We start from the raw sequence: 17,466 nt of genomic DNA on the forward strand, positions 1-17,466 counted from the left end.
AACTCTGCTTGGCTAGATGTATTAGACTATTAAATCCCATAATTCCTGGCCAGCATAGGCCCAGATTTCCAGACTGCATGTTAACCAACATTCAGGGACATTGATCCCTCAGCTATTTATTATTTTGCTTCTTGGATATAATATATATAAAATAAGAAAATAATTATTTTTGGCTTTTATATCCCAGGATATATCTCTGCTCTGTCTTGCCTTGTTAATGAGGTCACATCAGAAAACTGGGAGAATATCAAGTTTTTTTTCTTACTGCTATATACGACATATTCTTATTTATCTGTATTGTCTTATCTACTGCTCCCTCTTTCTAATCCTTCTTTTCGTTTTATATAGATGTTGCCCCAGCACCAAGCTGTTACTGTGGATGGATCAGCTAGCCAGCTCAGCCTATACACTTCTCCATCACTGCCCAATATCTCCTTAGGACTCCAGGCAACTGTCACAGTCACAAATTCACACCTCAATGTGAGTACAGCTGCCCCCTCCCACAAAACCTTGTCGAAATTTATAGATATGGATATAGCAATTAAATGAAACAAATGAAATACTGAAATTAAGTAAATGAAAAAAGAGTTTGTCCTAGAACCCTCTCTATAAGTTTTATGACTCTCTGTCTGTCTCTCTCTTTCTCTCTCTCTCACACACACAAACACACTAAATGTGGCCATAATAAAGCAATGCCCTATTCTTGGGAAAGGGAAAGGCTAAAGAGTAGGTGCAAATTTATTTTGATGGGCTTGTAACTAATATAAATGTGACAAATTAGAACATTTCAAAACATGAAGTTCATTCCCCCCTTTTCTCTGTTCATTTCAGTAGGTGGCACTACCTGTCAGAATTTACTTTGACTCAGGGGTTAAGCAGAATCAAGCTTGATTAGTTCTGGGATGGCAAGAGAATATCAGGGCTGTTAACTAGACTTGGAAGTTAAAATAAAAAGTCCTTAAAAAGCAGAGATAATTGTTGCCAAGAAAACAAGATGGATGTGTCCACATAATTCCAGGAATTGAGTTCAGTTGAAGAGATACTTTTTTCCCCCTACCATGTATTCAACTAGTTTGAAGTTAAATTTATGGCAGTGGCCACTGCAATAGCATGTGATAGTGATTTTTACACATTTTATGTTTAATCAGTTACTGAACAATTTCTGTAAATAATTATTTCTATGTCCACTCAGAGTCTGAATGGATTGAAGGGGAATAAGAGTCATATAAGTCATCAACCACAACATTAACAGTATTGTTACTATCATCTTTTTCTTAGTCTTTATTAATCTTCTGGTCTCCAGGTCTATGCAAAAGCACAACTTTATAATCTGAAAAACTTTCAGTAACATGAAGAGATTTGCTCCAATGTTTTTAAAATTAAAAATGTAAACATAATCAGAATAAAAGCTTAAAATATATCAAAATGTTAATCATTTATTTGGTCATTTCTCCTTAATATATCTAAAATAAAATTTTGAGACAGTAACTTTTAGAATTTTTTTAGAAACTTCATTCCAGCTTTCGGGAGCAATCGGTACCATAATATGTCCAGCTCTGTATTAATGCCTCTGCCTGGTCCTTGCTCCAGATCTACTTTATTTCTTTTCAGCACAATGTAAGGGGCCCTAATATTTGGTGAGCCAGACCAGTGACTATATATATTTCCTTTCCTTTCTTTCCTTTTCCTGCTTTTAGAGCACTACTGGTCTCTGGGTTTTGTTTTCTGACAAGCAGCTGATACCAAGCAGTGTGCTATTTATTGCTTCTTTCTGATGACAGGCACCACATTTGGCTTAGGAACTGAACCTGTGGCAGTTGTGCCCAGATGACAGCTTGTTTATTTTCAGTGTCAGAAATTAGGAATAGCTCACTGGCAGATTTCATGTTCTACTATTCTCTGCTGTGATTTGTTTTCCTCATCCAAGAGTAGTAAACAGCTTTATAGCTATGTCTGTGCTCCAGACACAGACTCAGCTGAACTTAGCAAGTTCTCCAGACCTCTATTAGTTAGTCTGGTCTGGAATTTGAATGTAATCATATGGTAGCCTGTTCTAGATCACTGTGCCCCAAATATGTCTACTGTATTCTATTATTCTGAACTTATTTAAATTAGATCTGTTTGGAGGACTTTGGGGAGCCTAAATTAATGATTAAGTGAAAGAAAAAAATGTTTCAAATCAACAAAGCTTCTGGAGCTGGAGTTTTGCTATTGCTGCTGTTCTTATTTCTAAAATCACTATAATTACAATTGGTACATATGGAGCTTTATAAGAAATAGAGAGAACGGATCTCTACCATGGTGGGCTTTCAGAATGAAGTAGGCACAAGGCAAATAGCAGAACCAGAAAGGTCAAATAAGGGGAGATAATGAATCTAATTGCCATAGATGTAGTTGGGAATTAAAATTGGGTACCCAATGATATCTTAAGGACCTTCGGACCTTCCGCCGCGGGCTTAAAACATACCTATTTAATTGTGCAGGACTGAGCTAGATTTTAAATTTATGGGTTTTAATTGGGTTTTGTTTTTATATTCTAATAACGGGCTTTAGAATAAGTTTTTTAATTGTTTTATATTGTATTTATGTATTATGTATTTTTAAGTGCCTGTAAACCGCCCTGAGTCCTTCGGGAGATAGGGCGGTATATAAATATGATTAATAAATAAATAAATAAATAAATAAATAAAGGCTTTGCACTGGCGGGCCAAGCAGGGAGCAGGTCAGGTAGTGCTGACTGGCTGGTTGAGGAGGAGGCAATCATGGCTGCTTTGGTGGCTGCTGGCACCAGTAGCTTGAATGCCCTGACTGAAGCTGGAGTTTGCTGCGCCGGGGGAAAAATGAGAGGCCCTGCTGTCCCGCAGAGCCCGCTGCTGCTTGAGTGGGGAGGATGGGGAGAAAAATGGCTGCTCAGGTGGCTTCTGCGTCCTCCCCCCCCCCCCGGCTGCTGTCAGCAGTTTGAATGCCCCAAATGAAACAGGGATCGCACACTTTCTCTCTCATATACACAAACAGAGTTTGGAGAGCCCCCCCCTCTCTTTTTCTCTCGCTGCAGCGGCAGTTGCAGTGCTTCAGTGCCTGGCTGGCGGGGCACTCAGATAAGCTGGTGCAGGGCATGGGGGAGGCAGTTCCACACATACCTGCTTTGCTGCATATTCCACCCCCCACACCGCTTCGCTGCTCAGGTGGCTCCTGCCACCTGTGCCACTGCCAGCAGCTTGGGTGCCCTGGCTGAAGATTGCACTCTCTCCCATACATACATACATACACACACACACACACATACACACAGGTTGCATTGGATTGCTCTCTCTCACTCTCTCTTTGTCTCGCCCAATTTGCATGTAAGTGTGCTCCATGAGACAACGAGGTCTCATTAAGTAGTTAAGTGGAAAGCAGTTTCTATATGTGTGTGTGTGTATATATATATACACATACATATACACACACACACACACACATATATATATATATGTTTTCTGAGGTTTTCGCGGGTGTTTGTATATAGGTCTTTGGTTATTCGGGTTATTCTCCCAGAAGCACGAAGCTGAAGCCTGATGACGACGAATGAGACTTCGTCGAAACGTCGCCAAGACACTTCCAATTTTACGCGAGAGATAACCCGAATAACCAAAGACCTACATACATACATACGTACATACATACATATATATATATATATATAGTAGTGCTGTATTTCCAGTCTGAATTAAAAAATGGCAGGGTCCCTACAGGAGAGCTCTTTAAAGTCCTTTAAATGTATTAATAGAAAAGCAACTAACTTACCTCTGATCTTAAACACTAAAGCTGTTGCACATAAAAAACAGAGGAGCTCTGATCAACTATCAGGTGCATAATTTTGACAGTTTTGCTGTACTGTATTCTGCGGCCGCCCCCACAAAATGCAAGCATGGGATAAACTGAACCTGGTTTGTTCTCATTCTTATAAGTAACCAAAAGCTACTAGCAAAAGTGGCATTTGATCATAAGGCGAGGAATGTTTCCCCTTTTACATTTGAGCATCCAAGAAGGGACAGAAAAACCAAAAAAAAAAAAAGAAGAAGAAGAAGGAAAGAGGGAAAGAGAGCAAGGAAGGAAAAAGAAGGGAAGGAAGCAAATTATAATGAGAGAGTGTGAGGGCCTTAGCACTTGGCCACCAGCAGCCCTCCTGCCTTTTGTCCCCTCCTTCTGACCTCTCCTGGTGGTCCTCCACCCTATTACTGAGGATGCTTTGGTTACAAAGCCAGGTCTCCAATATTCATAGCATTAATCAGATTAAGACAGGAGTGGGAAATTTGTAGCTAGATATTCCTGGATTTCAAGAACTCTTCACTGCCTCAGTCAGAATCAGGCAGTGGTGAGAGTTGCTGGAAATTATAATTCAGCAACACCATTTCAAAAACACTTAACTGTGGGAATATTGTTAGGATGGAATATCTAGAAGGCCCTGGGAATATAGGGGAGAAAACAAAACCGTTGCCTAAGAGATACCTCATCCCAGAGGAAGGCAGAAGTATGAGAAAGTGATTAGAACAACTCCTCTTAATTATGCTAAGTATCACTTGAACAGAAGAATTGCTTTAGCAAGAATTGCTTTTGAAATATTATACTTTACACTGTTAGGAGTGAAGATATTTCCGGAAATCTAAATGGTTCCTTTCTAAGTATGCCTGGCCACAGGGTTTGACAATTGTTATTTAGAAAATTTGGTACCCCAAGGATAAGGAAGGATAGATGGGAAAAGACGAGGTTTCTATTGAGGTGAACTAAACATCACAAAGAGTAGAGATAATATTGCAGCAGAAATACTGGTAAGAGATAAAGGAGGAGATACGAAAGCTTAATGATAAAATTGTTACAGTGCAGGAAATGATAATTAAAAATGAACAAAAGATAAAGTCGGTAGAGGCGAAAATGGAACATATGGAAAAAAATGGACATAGTAACGAATAAAATGATGGTGGAACATAGGGAACTGGAAGAAGCCATAATAAATTTGGAGATGGAGAAATCGATGGTATATCTCCGCTTTCAAAATATCCCGGAAAATAGAAGAAAATCTCCCTGCAATGATGGCTGAGCTACTAGAGGAAATATTGCAAAAAGGCAAACAAGAACTGGAAAACAAAATTTTGGCATGTAGCCAAAAAGGGGCTTAGAAATTTTTTAGAGTCATTTTTAAGGGGTTTTTAAGGGGTGGGAGGGTTAGGGGGGGTCAGGGGGGTGACCCATCTGGGAGGAGGCCAGACTTTGCTAGAGCTCGCAACATAAAGGTAGGTCCGAAGGTGATATTGGGGGAGGAGGCTAGTGCCCATGTCCAGGGGGCTATTTGATTGGCACAGTCTATGGGAGGGGCAGATATGGCAGAAGGGGGGACCACATCATGTTCTGGGAGTGCGCCCTCACTGTTTGCAAGCGATTATGCAGTCCGGTCCCTCTGTCTTTTCCCGTTGCCCATGTGGTGGGATTCCTCAGGGCCTTGACCTTCGGCTGATGTTATGCAATGCCAGGTCCGTGATTAATAAGGCCCCCCTCATTTTAGATCTGATACAAGAGGGAGTGCGGACCTGATGGGCATTACAGAGACCTGGTTGGGCATGGAAGGCGGGGTTCCTCTCATTGAAATGTGTCCACCAGGTTTCCGTGCATTTCATCAGCCAGGGTTCAAGGCAGCGGTGGAGGGGTAGCAGTTATCATCAATGAGAGTTTGGAGCCGAGGGAGGTCAGACAGCCGGATGTGAGTCTCTCCTTGTACGGTGGGGCCAGGGGTTACAAGTGGGCTTGCTGATCACGTACCTGGCTCCCTGCCATGTGATGGCAGCCCTGCCTGAGCTGCTCAATGTTATAGCCGAGTTGGCGGTTGATACCCCAGGCTTATGGTCATGGGGGACTTCAACCTGCCGTCAGTAGGCAAAACATCGTCGACGGCTTGGGAGCTCATGGCCTCCATGGCAGCCGTGGACCTGAGCCAGTTAGTGAATGGGCCCACACACATCGGGGGACACATGCTGGACTTGATTTTTGTCTCGAGACAGTGGCTAAACGACATGGAAGTGGGGGACTTAGTCATTACTCCCCTGCCATGGATGGATCATTCGCTCCTTCGCCTGGACTTTCGAACCACAAACCCACACCGCAGGGAGACGGAGCCAGTTCGGTGGTTCCACCCCAGGTGTCTGATGGACCCCACTAGGTTCCTGATGGAGCTTGGGCTGATTCCTGAGGATCTAGCCCACGGCTCGGCCGAAGAACTTGTTGCCGCCTGGGAAAGGGTGGCGGCGGGGGCTTTCGACTGCGTCGTACCTTTGCGGCCTCTGACCCGGTGCTGCTCTCGACCGGCTCCTTGGTTTTCTGAGGAGCTGAGAGAGATGAAGCGCCGGAAAAGATGCCTAGAGAGCGCCTGGAGAGCCAGCCATTCTGAATCTGACCGAACACTAGTACAGTCACATATTCAGGCCTATCTAGTGGCGATAGGGACGGCAAAGCAGGAATACTTTTCTGCTTTTATCGCATCGGCAGATAACTGCCCAGCCGCCTTGTTTAGGGTGACCTGCTCCCTTCTTTTTCAGTGGGCTCGGGAGGACCCCTTGCAGGGTCGTGCTGAGGAATTTTGGAAGGTATCCGTACGATAAAATCGCTCAGATCCGGGACAGGCTGGACCCAGATTGGGTGCATTCAGGCGGGACGACGGAGGCAGGTCTTGAGAATATTATCTGGGCGGAGTTCGACTCTGTGACTCCCGAAGACATGGACAGGATACTGGGGAGGTTGAATGCTACCACATGTTTATTGGACCCGTGTCCCTCCTGGCTGGTGCTGGCCACTCAGGAGGTCACACGAGGCTGGCTCCAGGGAATTATTAGTGCTTCTTTGGTGGAGGGAGTCTTCCCAGCCGCCTTGAAAGAGGCGGTTGTGAGGCCCCTCCTTAAGAAGCCTTCCCTGGAACCGTCTGTTTTGGCTAATTACCATCCTGTCTCCAACCTTCGCTTTGTGGTGAAGGTTGTTGAGAGTGTGGTGGCATGGCAGCTTCCCCGGTACCTGGAGGAAACTGTCTATCTAGACCCGTGCCAGTCCGGCTTCAGGCCTGGGTACAGCATGGAAACGGCTTTGGTCGCGTTGATTGATGATCTCTGGAGGTCACGGGACAGGGGCTGTTCCTCTGTTCTTGTCCTGTTAGATTTGTCAGCAGCTTTTGATACCATCGACCATGGTATCTTGCTGCGGTGATTGGAGGGTTTGGGAGTGGGGGGCACCGTTTTTCGGTGGTTCTCCTCCTACCTCTCCGACCGTTCGCAGACGGTTTTGACAGGGGGGCAGAGGTCGACCGCTAGGCAAATCACTTGTGGGGTGCCACAGGGGTCGATTCTCTTGCCTTCCTGTTCAACATCTACATGAAGCCGCTGGGGGAGATCATCCGTGGTTTCGGGGTGAGTTGTCAACTGTACGCTGATGACACTCAGCTGTACATTTCCACCCCGAACCACCCAATGAAGCCGTTGATGTGATGTCCCGGGGCCTTGAGGCCGTTCGGGTCTGGATGGGGATGAACAGACTCCGACTCAACCCATCCAAGACAGAGTGGCTGTGGATACCAGCGTCCCGGCACAGTCAGCTAATTCCATCGCTGACTGTGGGGGGCGAATCGTCAGCCCCCAGGGAATCGGTGCGCAACTTAGACGTTCTCCTGGATGCACGGCTGTCTTTAGAAGATCATTTGACAGCCGTTGCCAGGGGAGCTTTCTATCAGGTTCGCCTGATTTACCAGTTGCGCCCCTTCCTTGATCGGGACTATTTATGCACAGTCACTCATGCTCTCGTTACTTGCTGCCTGAATTACTGCAATGGTCTCTACATGGGGCTCCCCTTGAAGAGCACCAGGAGGCTCCAACTGGTACAGAATGCGGCCGCGCGGGTGATAGAGGGAGCATCATGTAGCTCCCATGTAACACCTCTCCTGCACAGGCTGCATTGGTTGCCGGTGGTCTTCTGGGTGTGATTCAAGGTTTTGGTCATCACCTTTAAAGCGCTGCATGGCATGGGACTGGGATATTTACAGGATTGCCTGCTGCCACCAGTAGCCTCCCATCAACCGGTGCGCTCTCATAGGGAGGGCCTCCTTAGGGTGCCGTCGGCCAAACAATGTCAGCTGGCGGCCCCCAGGGGAAGAGCGTTCTCTGTGGGGGCTCCGGCCCTGTGGAATGAACTACCTGTGGGGCTACGTCTTCTCCCTGATCTTCGGACCTTTAAGCGCAAGCTCAAAACTTTAAGCGCGAGCTCAAAACTTTCTTCTTTCACCAAGCAGGGCTGGCCTAACGATAAATTTTAATCGAGGGTTTGTTAGTGGGGGTTTTAAGGAGTTTAATTTATTTTTATTATTTTACATACTTATTTTAAATACTCAGCTTATTGAATTAGATTTTTAATGAATATTGTATTTTAAAATTTTTTGGTATTTATGTTTTATCTATGCTGTACACCGCCCTGAGTCCTCGGAGAAGGGCGGTATAAAAATGTAAAAAATAAATAAATAAATAAAATTGATGAGGCATACAGACTCCACACGAACTACACACAGAGAAACAGACTTCTGAGAGAAGTCCATGTTAAATTTGTCAGGAAAAAAATAAGAGATGAAGTATTTAGTAAAACACCCACTGATGTACAATGGAAAGGAGATTACTGTACTGAAACAAATTCCAAAAAGAGTGAGAGAGCAAAAGATGAAGTTATCATTTCTTCTCTACACAATTACTAAAATATAGAGTGATGTTTCGATGGCTCATCCTGGAGGGGATATTGATAACGTGGCAGGAGAAAATATTTTGGATTGACACCTGGGCATTTGGCTCACAGCAAGAACATCTTCAATAAAGGAAGACAATTACTCAAAATTATTGCAACAAATTCAAAAAGACTTAGAAAATTGGGCAAAACTACAAATTTATTTGACTGGGAGAATCGCCACGATAAAGATGAATATCCTACCCAAAACTTTATATTTGTTTCAAACGGTACCTATAAAATTGGGGAAAACCTTTTTTGACAAATTAAATAAAATTAGTAAATTTATATGGCTAGGAATAGCCATATAAATCAAATTTAAAATGTTACAAGATGCCAGAAGTAAGGTGGCTTTCGTCTTCCAGATTGGGAACTGTACCATCAGGCAGCAGTATCGTCATGGGTCAGAGAATGGATAAATCTAAAGAATGGAAGAATTTTAATAATTGAGGGTCATGACTTGCAGAAAGGTTAGCATGCCTTTATTTGGGATAGAAAAGACAAAGCCTGTTATGTATTGGAATTGTTGGAGGGAAATTTGGGAGGAAAAAAGCACGTTCCTGATTGGCTGGTGCCTCAGCCCAAATACTATATAAGGAGGACTGTTCTGCTAGTTTCTTTGCTGGGTTCTCACAATAAACTTAAGAGCTGTTGTCACCAATGACTGTCTCCTGCCTCCTCATTGTCCGAACTTAACATTGGCGACGAAAGTGGGATGAGGTTGGCAGTGAGACCAAAAAAGAGCTGATTTGGAAAATAGTTTAGAACCCAGCCAGTTATAGGGCGGCCATGTAGGAACAAATCGAAATGGCTAACTACACGCCGCCAGCGCCATTTGACCCAGCAAAAGAGAAGTGGGGGTCATACATGGCTCATTTTGAATGCTTCCTCGAGGCTAACGAGTTGCAAGGATATCAGACAATCGGAAGCGCGCATACTTCTTGAGCCATTGCGGGACAGAAGTATTTGACACCGCCGAATTGTTATCGAAGTCGACGCCTGTCCAGTCAGTGCCCTGGCCAGTGTTACAGACGACGCTCAGAGCACACTATGCCCCGGTGCCATCGAAGTTCGTGCAGAGATATGAACTCCGACAGAGAGTCCAACGTGAAGGAGAATCGATCAGTGTTTACATGGCTGCATTGAGAAAAGCCGCTACCCACTGTGAATATTGGGACCTAGGGGACTCCCTCTTAGAGCAGCTTATTTGTGGAATATGGGACATTCGTTTGCAGAGGCGGCTCCTCGCCAAAACTAATCTGACTCTCAATATTGCCCTAGATGAAGCTAGAGCACATGAACTTTCCAATAAAGCTGCTGAAACTTTACAAAAACCAACGTCGCTGAGTTCATCCACTAAAGCGACATTAGTACACAGTGAGGAAATCCAGTCTGAGTGTGATGGTGAGAGTGAGGAAGAAGTTTTCCAAACGGGAAAATCAGAAAGAAATGACAACGATGAGTGCGCGAGTTGCGGAGGCCATCACCAGAGACAAAATTGTCGGTTTAAAGAAGCCATCTGCCGTAGATGTGACGGAAAAGGACACCTAGCACAGGTGTGTCAAGCTACCCAGCCGTGCCGCCAAAAGTCCAGAGCCAAATTTAAACCAGCCTATCAGCAGAACCCCAGCTCCGCGAAACAGCCACCTATTGGATCAATCAAAAAGGGCGTGAAGTCCAACCACACCACAGTACGAGTTGGCCAAGCCTCAACGAAACCGGAAAAAATGATTTTTACAAGAGCCTGCATAGAAGGGGTGCCTTGTAAAATGGAAGTCAATACCGGATCATCGATTACTATCATGTCCTGGGATACGATCACCAAAAACCTTCCAAGCCAATTGCAACCTCAGAGATTAAGAGTCCAGGATTATCAGGGAAACAGAATCCCTGTCCAAGGCATCACCACAGTTTAAGTCAAGTATGGGCAATATAAGAAATCGTACCAGTCACCATCGTAGATGGACATTTGCCTAGCTTGCTAGGTCTCGATTGGTTCCGGGCCCTTGGATGGGCATCACCGGAGTCTACAGTGTTGGAGGCGACCTGAGAGAGGAGCTGCTCCAGGAATTTGAAGACGTATTCCAGGACAGCCTGGGCAAGTATGGGGACCCCCATTTCATTTAACTTAGATCCAAAAGTAGCTCCGATTAGGCTCAAGGCCAGGAGGGTTTCTTTTGCCCTTAAACCTAAAATTGATAAAGAACTGGATAAGCTAGTAAAACAGGGCATCTTAATTCCGGTCAACCATACCAAGTGGGAGACATCGATAGTCACACCAGTTAAACCAGACGGATCTGTCCGTATTTGTGCCGATTACAAAGTGACGCATTGCAGAAAAGCGCATACCCTGTCCCCATAGTCCAACATTTGCTGCATTTGCTGGGACCAGGGCAAATCTTTGCCAAACTTGATTTGGCTCAGGCATATCAGCAGTTGCCTGTTGATAATGAAACAGCTGAGGCACAGACAACAGTAAAACACAGGGGTGCGTGTAAGTGCACCAGACTCCAGTCTGGGGTCAGTGTTGCCCCTGGCTTGTTCCAGAACCTCATGGAACTGTTATTGCAGGGTTTACCAGGGGTAGTACCCTATTTTGATGACATTTTGGTGTCAGCTAGTGACATGGAAGAACTACGAAAAAAACTGCGAAGGGTGCTGACCATCTTCAGAGCTGCTGGACTTAAAGTCAAGCTCAATAAATGTCAAATTGGAGTGCCCTCAGTCGAATTTTTAGGATATTGGGTAGATAAGGCTGGTATCCATCCAACAGAGAGCAAGGTACGGGCAATTCGGAAGGCTCCCCCACCAAAAAACAAAGCAGAGTTACAAGCTTTTCTAGGGCTTTTGAACTTTTACGCGGTCTTGTTAAAAGACAAGGCAACTGTGGCCGAACTACTGCACAAACTGCTTGCTAAAAATGCCCCATGGACTTGGGGTAAGACTGAATCCGCAGCTTTTGAATCTGTAAAAAAATTACTGTCTAGTGACAGTCTATTAATTCAATATAATGGGACTTTGCCTCTAGTTCTGGTATGTGATGCATCACCCTGTGGAGTGGGAGCTTTCTCAGCCACAAACTGCCTAATGGGACAGAAGCCCCAGTTGCCTACTTCTCCCACACTTTATCCGGAGCCGAGAGAAATAAGAGTCAATTAGAGTCATAGAGAGGGTCTCCTCAGGGTGCCGTCAGCGAGGCAATGTCGCCTGGCGATGCCCAGGGGAAGGGCCTTCTCTGTGGGGGCTCCCACCCTCTGGAACGAACTACCCCCCGGCCTTCGTCAGCTTCGGACCTTCGGACCTTCCGCCGCGGGCTCAAAACATACCTATTTAATTGTGCAGGACTGAGCTAGATTTTAAATTTATGGGTTTTAACTGGGTTTTATTTTTTATATTTTAAAATACGGGCTTATAGAATAAGTTTTTTAATTGTTTTTATAGTGTATTTATGTGTCTATGTGTTTTTTAATTGCCTGTAAACCGCCCTGAGTCCTTCGGGAGATAGGGCGGTATATAAATATGATTAATAAATAAATAAATAAAATTGGATAGAGAAGCTCTGGCCATAGTTTTGGGAGTTAAAAAATTCCATGAATATTTGTTTGGGAGGCATTTTGACATTGTTACTGATTATTGGCCATTGTTGGGTTTGTTGGCGGGAGACCGCCCTACACCGATTGCCCTGTCCCCCAGATTGACTCGCTGGACCATTTTTCTGGCAGCATATTCATACCATCTGACCCACCGACCGGGCAAGGAGTTGGGACACATGGACGCTTTAAGCAGGTGCCCCTTGCTGGATACGATTCAAGACTCGACTCCGGGAAACCCAATACTGCTGATTGACTCCTTGGACATTGGCCCAGTCACTTCCGCCGAAGTGGCTAGGGCATCGACTAAAGACATCATTATCCACACTGTAATTGGCTGGGTGCAGAGGGGGTGGCCCGTTGCAATGGGCGACAAATTTAAACAGTTTGCAAACAAACGTTCTGAATTGTTTGTGCAAGGGGGATGTTTGTTATGGGGAGATAGAGTTGTTATCCCATTGCGTTTGAGGGAAAATTTATTGGATTTATTGCATATGGAGCATCCGGGCATTTTGCGTATGAAAAGTCTAGCACGGAGTTATGTGTGGTGGCCCCAGATGGACAAAGACATTAGTGACTGGGTAGGCAGATGCCAATCTTGCCACGATTCTAGACCGTTACCCCCAACGGCCCCGATGAGGGAATGGGAGAAACCCCAGGGACCGTGGTCATTCACATAGACTTCGCTGGCCCTTTCCATGGGCAAACGTTCTTAATAATAGTAGATGCTTATTCCAAGTGGTTGGAAATAATATTGATGAAAACCACGACTGCCGAAGCAGTCATAAGAGTATTGCGGCGACTATTCGTAACACATGGTCTGCCGGACACAGTCTTGGATAATGGCCCGCAGTTCACTGCCACTCAATTTGAAGGGTACTTGGCTGAAATGGGCATCCGACATGCCCTCTCGGCACCTTTCCATCCGGCTAGTAATGGCCTTGCAGAACGTTTTGCAAGAAGTGCCAAGGAGGCACTGTCCAGGATTAGCCCGGGGGACTGGCAAGCCAAGATTGACATGTTCTTGGCTGTCCAGCATGGGACACCTTGTATGGCCACCGGCCACAGCCCAGCTGAGTTGTTAATGGGAAGGAGACTTCGATGCCCATTAGATTAAATCCAAATTATTCCCCTGATAGGTATCTGACACTAAGAGATAAAACAAGGGTTTTTACAATAGGGGCTCCCGTCTTCACCAGGAATTACAGTGAGGGTCCCCTTTGGTTGGCAGGAACAATCTTAGAGGTGACCGGCCCCAAACCTTATGTAGTTGATATGGGCAAAGGGAGGGTCTGGAAAAGGCACATCGACCAACTACGAAAAAGGTTAGAAGAAAACACAACAACCAGGCCCTGACTACCCACTGTTTATACCAACAGCTGACTCAAGCCCGAAGTGGCCGGAGGACTTATCTGGGAGTTGCGAAGTCCAGTGATGCCCCACGGTCCATCCAGAAGTCAGCAGGGAAGAATCTGTCCCTAATCCAGGTCCGGAGGGCCAAATGGAGGAGCTGGGTGAAACAGAGAGTCCCTCTGACCAGCTCGACTCCCCACCAGGGAATGAATTGCGCAGGTCAGCCAGGCTCAGGAGATGCCCCGGCTACCTGCGTGATTACGTTTGTAAATAATATGTAAATACTGAACTAAGTGTGTTCGGGGAGGGGAAGAGTGTTATGTATTTGAATTATTGGAGGGAAAGTTGGGCAGAAAAAAGCACATTCCTGATTGGCTGGTGCCTCAGCCCAAATACTATAGAAGGAGGACTGTTCTGCCAGTTTCTTTGCTGGGTTCTCACAATAAACTTAAGAGCTGTTGTCACCAATGACTGTCTCCTGCCTCCTCATTGCCCGAACTTAACAAAGCCGATAAGTATTTCCAAAGGCATCAAGTGAGAGAAGTTCTATTAGAAACTTGGATGAAAATTAAAAGGAACTTTTATCCAAAAATCCCAAGATGGGTGTCGACAATGGAAGCCTTGGTCTACCCTAATTTAATTGACCTTAATGAAATAGTAACATACAAGGAACTGTTACAATGGATTAGACAAATCTAATCAAAATCTAGACAAAAATTACTAGAAGAAAGAATTAAAATTGATTGGTGGCCCTATTTACAAATTCAAACACAATACAAAAAAGACTTAGAAGTATATGGATTCCAAACTGACCAACAAGAAATGGATAAAATATTAACTGGGACCAATGAGAAAATAATTACTAAATATATAAATGCCTCCTTCAATTGAAAATGGAGGAGGAAGCGGTAAAGGAAACGATTATAATTTGGGCAAATTTTTTTGGATATAATCTTGAATTAGAGTATTGGGAAAAAATATGGGGAACAAATTATAAAATGACATTGTTGGTTCCCTATAAAGAAAACAATTACAAAATGTTTTATAGGTGGCATTTACCCCCGGAGAGATTGGCCAAGATATCCCCCAAAAATGCACCAAATTGCTGGAAAAGCAACCATCAACACGGGACATATTTCCACATGTGGTGGACATGCCCCAAAGCAAAGGCATATTGGTTAAAAATCCAATTTAGGGTCAGAGGAAATGAAGGAGAAAAAATTGCTATGAAACCCAAATTATTTTTATTGGGAATTATAAAAGAGAAGATTGGAAAAGAAATTTATTGCCTCATACTTCACATAATTACAGCCGCCAGAATTTCATTTGCATAAATTTGGAAACAAAGATTTGCTCCATCAAATACGATGATTATAGAAAAGGTGCGCAGAAGCAGATAAATTAACAATGGAATTAAAAGACTGAGAGGAAATGATTTATTATGAAACATGGAATAGATGGTATAACTGGTTGAAGAAAGAATCTAAAATTAATGTATAAATATAAGAGAAGATATAGAGGAACAAAATAGTTAATGTGTAATAGATAGGTATAAATTGTAATGAATATAGGAATTGGCAAATAGTATATAAAATGTATGTGTATATAGTTGGTTAAAAGATAAAATAGATATTACCAAAGATGCCAGTATTGGAAAGCTGTAAAAATGTAACAAAGATGTTAAAGATGTAAATGCTGAATAAAAATTATTAAAAAAAAAAAGAAATGCTGGTAAGAGAATTAATGCTGGTTGGCAGAATCTTTCTGGATAAAGAAGAGATCATGAGATAGCCCACTTCCACTCCAGATTGGTGCTCCTCATGAGTAAACTGCAGAAACAAAAGTTTGTGCAATTAGTTTATGAATTGAGCTCATAGTTGTAACATAGCGTATATGTACATAAAATATGCCCAATCCTCATTTCTTAATCACATTTGGAACTAATTAATTTATAGCTAAAGAGTTCCTTTCTTTGTGGCAGGATAATATTCCAGTTGGTGGGTTATCATTTTTTTCTGGATTACAAAGGAATAAAGAGAAAAATGTTTTAAAGACATAAGAACTTCTGGCAAAAAGTTTAATAAGGAGATGATATAAAAAAGTTTAAAAGGGATAAAAGGGACAATGATTATGTATTTTGTAGTGAAAATGCTTTTGAATGCTATAAAGAAAATTAGAAGCTACTTTATTTCTTTTTCTTTCTTTGCTTTTGCATTTTTAGCTCTTAATTTTATATCTTTTTTCCCTTTTCTCCCTACTTTATATTTTTTTACTGTATTATATCTGCCATCTGGACCTAGGATAGCCTAATAGCCCTCTTTGTCCCTCTTTCCTTTAGGCCTCCCCAAATATAACCACACAGCAAGAAGCAGAGCGCCAGACCATCCAATCATTGCGCCAGGGAGGTGCCTTGACAAGCAAGTTCCTCAGCATGTCGTCTATTCCCAGTTGCCTTCTGGGAGTTGCTCTTGAGGGAGAGACCAATAATCATGGGCACGCTTCCTTGCTTCAACATGTCCTACTTCTGGAACAAGCTCGGCAACAGAATACACTAATTGCTGGTGAGCAGGTCAAGTGTGAGTGTGTCCACAAGGGTTGGGCATGGCATAGAGAATGTTCCAATTGTTGCTTGGAACAGCTGTGCAACAAGGACAAATGGAATAGCTGGGATACCACTGTATAGTCATAAATGGAAGTCAGTAATACTGATTTTTTTTATCCTGTCTTAATTTTTTTTATAAATAACTCAGATGGTGAACATTCCTAATATTCCTTCCTCCTCCTATTTTCTCCACAACAGCAACCCTGTGAGGTGAGTTCGGCTGAGAGAGAATGAGTGACCCAAAGTCAGCCATGAAAGCCAGCGGGCTTTCATGACTAAGGGAGAACAAGAATTTATAGTCTCCTAGTTTTAGAGCCTAGTGCCTTAAGTATTAGACCTAACTTTCATTATCCTGTATCTATCTTAGGCAGTGCTGATAATTAACTAAATGTGTATCTGTGATGGCTCCACTTAGCTGCCAAAGACAGCTCACTTATAAGGCGTTTCATTCCTTTTTATTGATTGTTCTCAGAAAACAGTAGTACATAATTCTTCTGAAACAGAATCATTTTAATGGGCTGCTGGTCAAAATGAGTAATTTCTGCTAAAGAGAGAAATCAAGAGGGAATCAAATATTTAAAGTGATTATTTCCAGCAAAAGATCAAAAGTACACAAAGAGGACAGGAAATAGAGCAAATATGCACCTCTAAATACCTGGAAAATATTTCAAAAACAAAGCCCTTCAGGTACTTAGCTCATGTTCTCACAATCAGCACATTAACATAGCAATCTCTAATAAAATACAATCAAGATTTTTTTTCACCAAGGGCCTGCAGTCTATGTAGCCCCATTGTTGTAGGGCTGAGTTCTGGAGAAAAAGCAATAACAAGGTTTTTGAAAGCCTAAAAAAGAAATTTGTCAGCAGAATCCTTTTTGTGAAGTTTACTACAGCATTATAATGGAAACAGCTTTATCAATGAGTATTAATGATAGTCTATTTAATGATATTAAAGATCATTGCCTCTGTAATTAAACAGGAAGGCTGTTTCAAAAGAGGAGGGGAAAGGTTTTTTTTCTTGATCCTTCCTCTTTTTCGCACTGATGAAAAAGCAGAAAACAAGGCTTTCCTTAAAATAGATCTAGCAGAGAAGCAGATCCACCAGCCACCAGGGATTCCAGATTCCCTTCAACCAGAAATC

At 43.3% G+C, this 17,466-nt stretch overlaps 1 protein-coding gene across 9 annotated transcripts in view; it reads left to right on the top strand.

The window, feature by feature from the left end:
- Window positions 1–17,466, top strand: part of HDAC5 (histone deacetylase 5) — a 178,967-nt gene that overhangs the window by 133,797 nt on the left and 27,704 nt on the right. For all 9 annotated transcript variants that reach the window (XM_058184072.1, XM_058184075.1, XM_058184071.1 and 6 more), the window contains 2 exons: window positions 349–480; window positions 16,063–16,285. In XM_058184072.1, the coding sequence (XP_058040055.1) occupies window positions 349–480; window positions 16,063–16,285 (355 nt within the window). The remainder of the gene's footprint in view (window positions 1–348; window positions 481–16,062; window positions 16,286–17,466) is intronic.

This window comes from Ahaetulla prasina, chromosome 4 (assembly GCF_028640845.1).
Source record: "Ahaetulla prasina isolate Xishuangbanna chromosome 4, ASM2864084v1, whole genome shotgun sequence".
Lineage (NCBI taxonomy): Eukaryota > Metazoa > Chordata > Lepidosauria > Squamata > Colubridae > Ahaetulla > Ahaetulla prasina.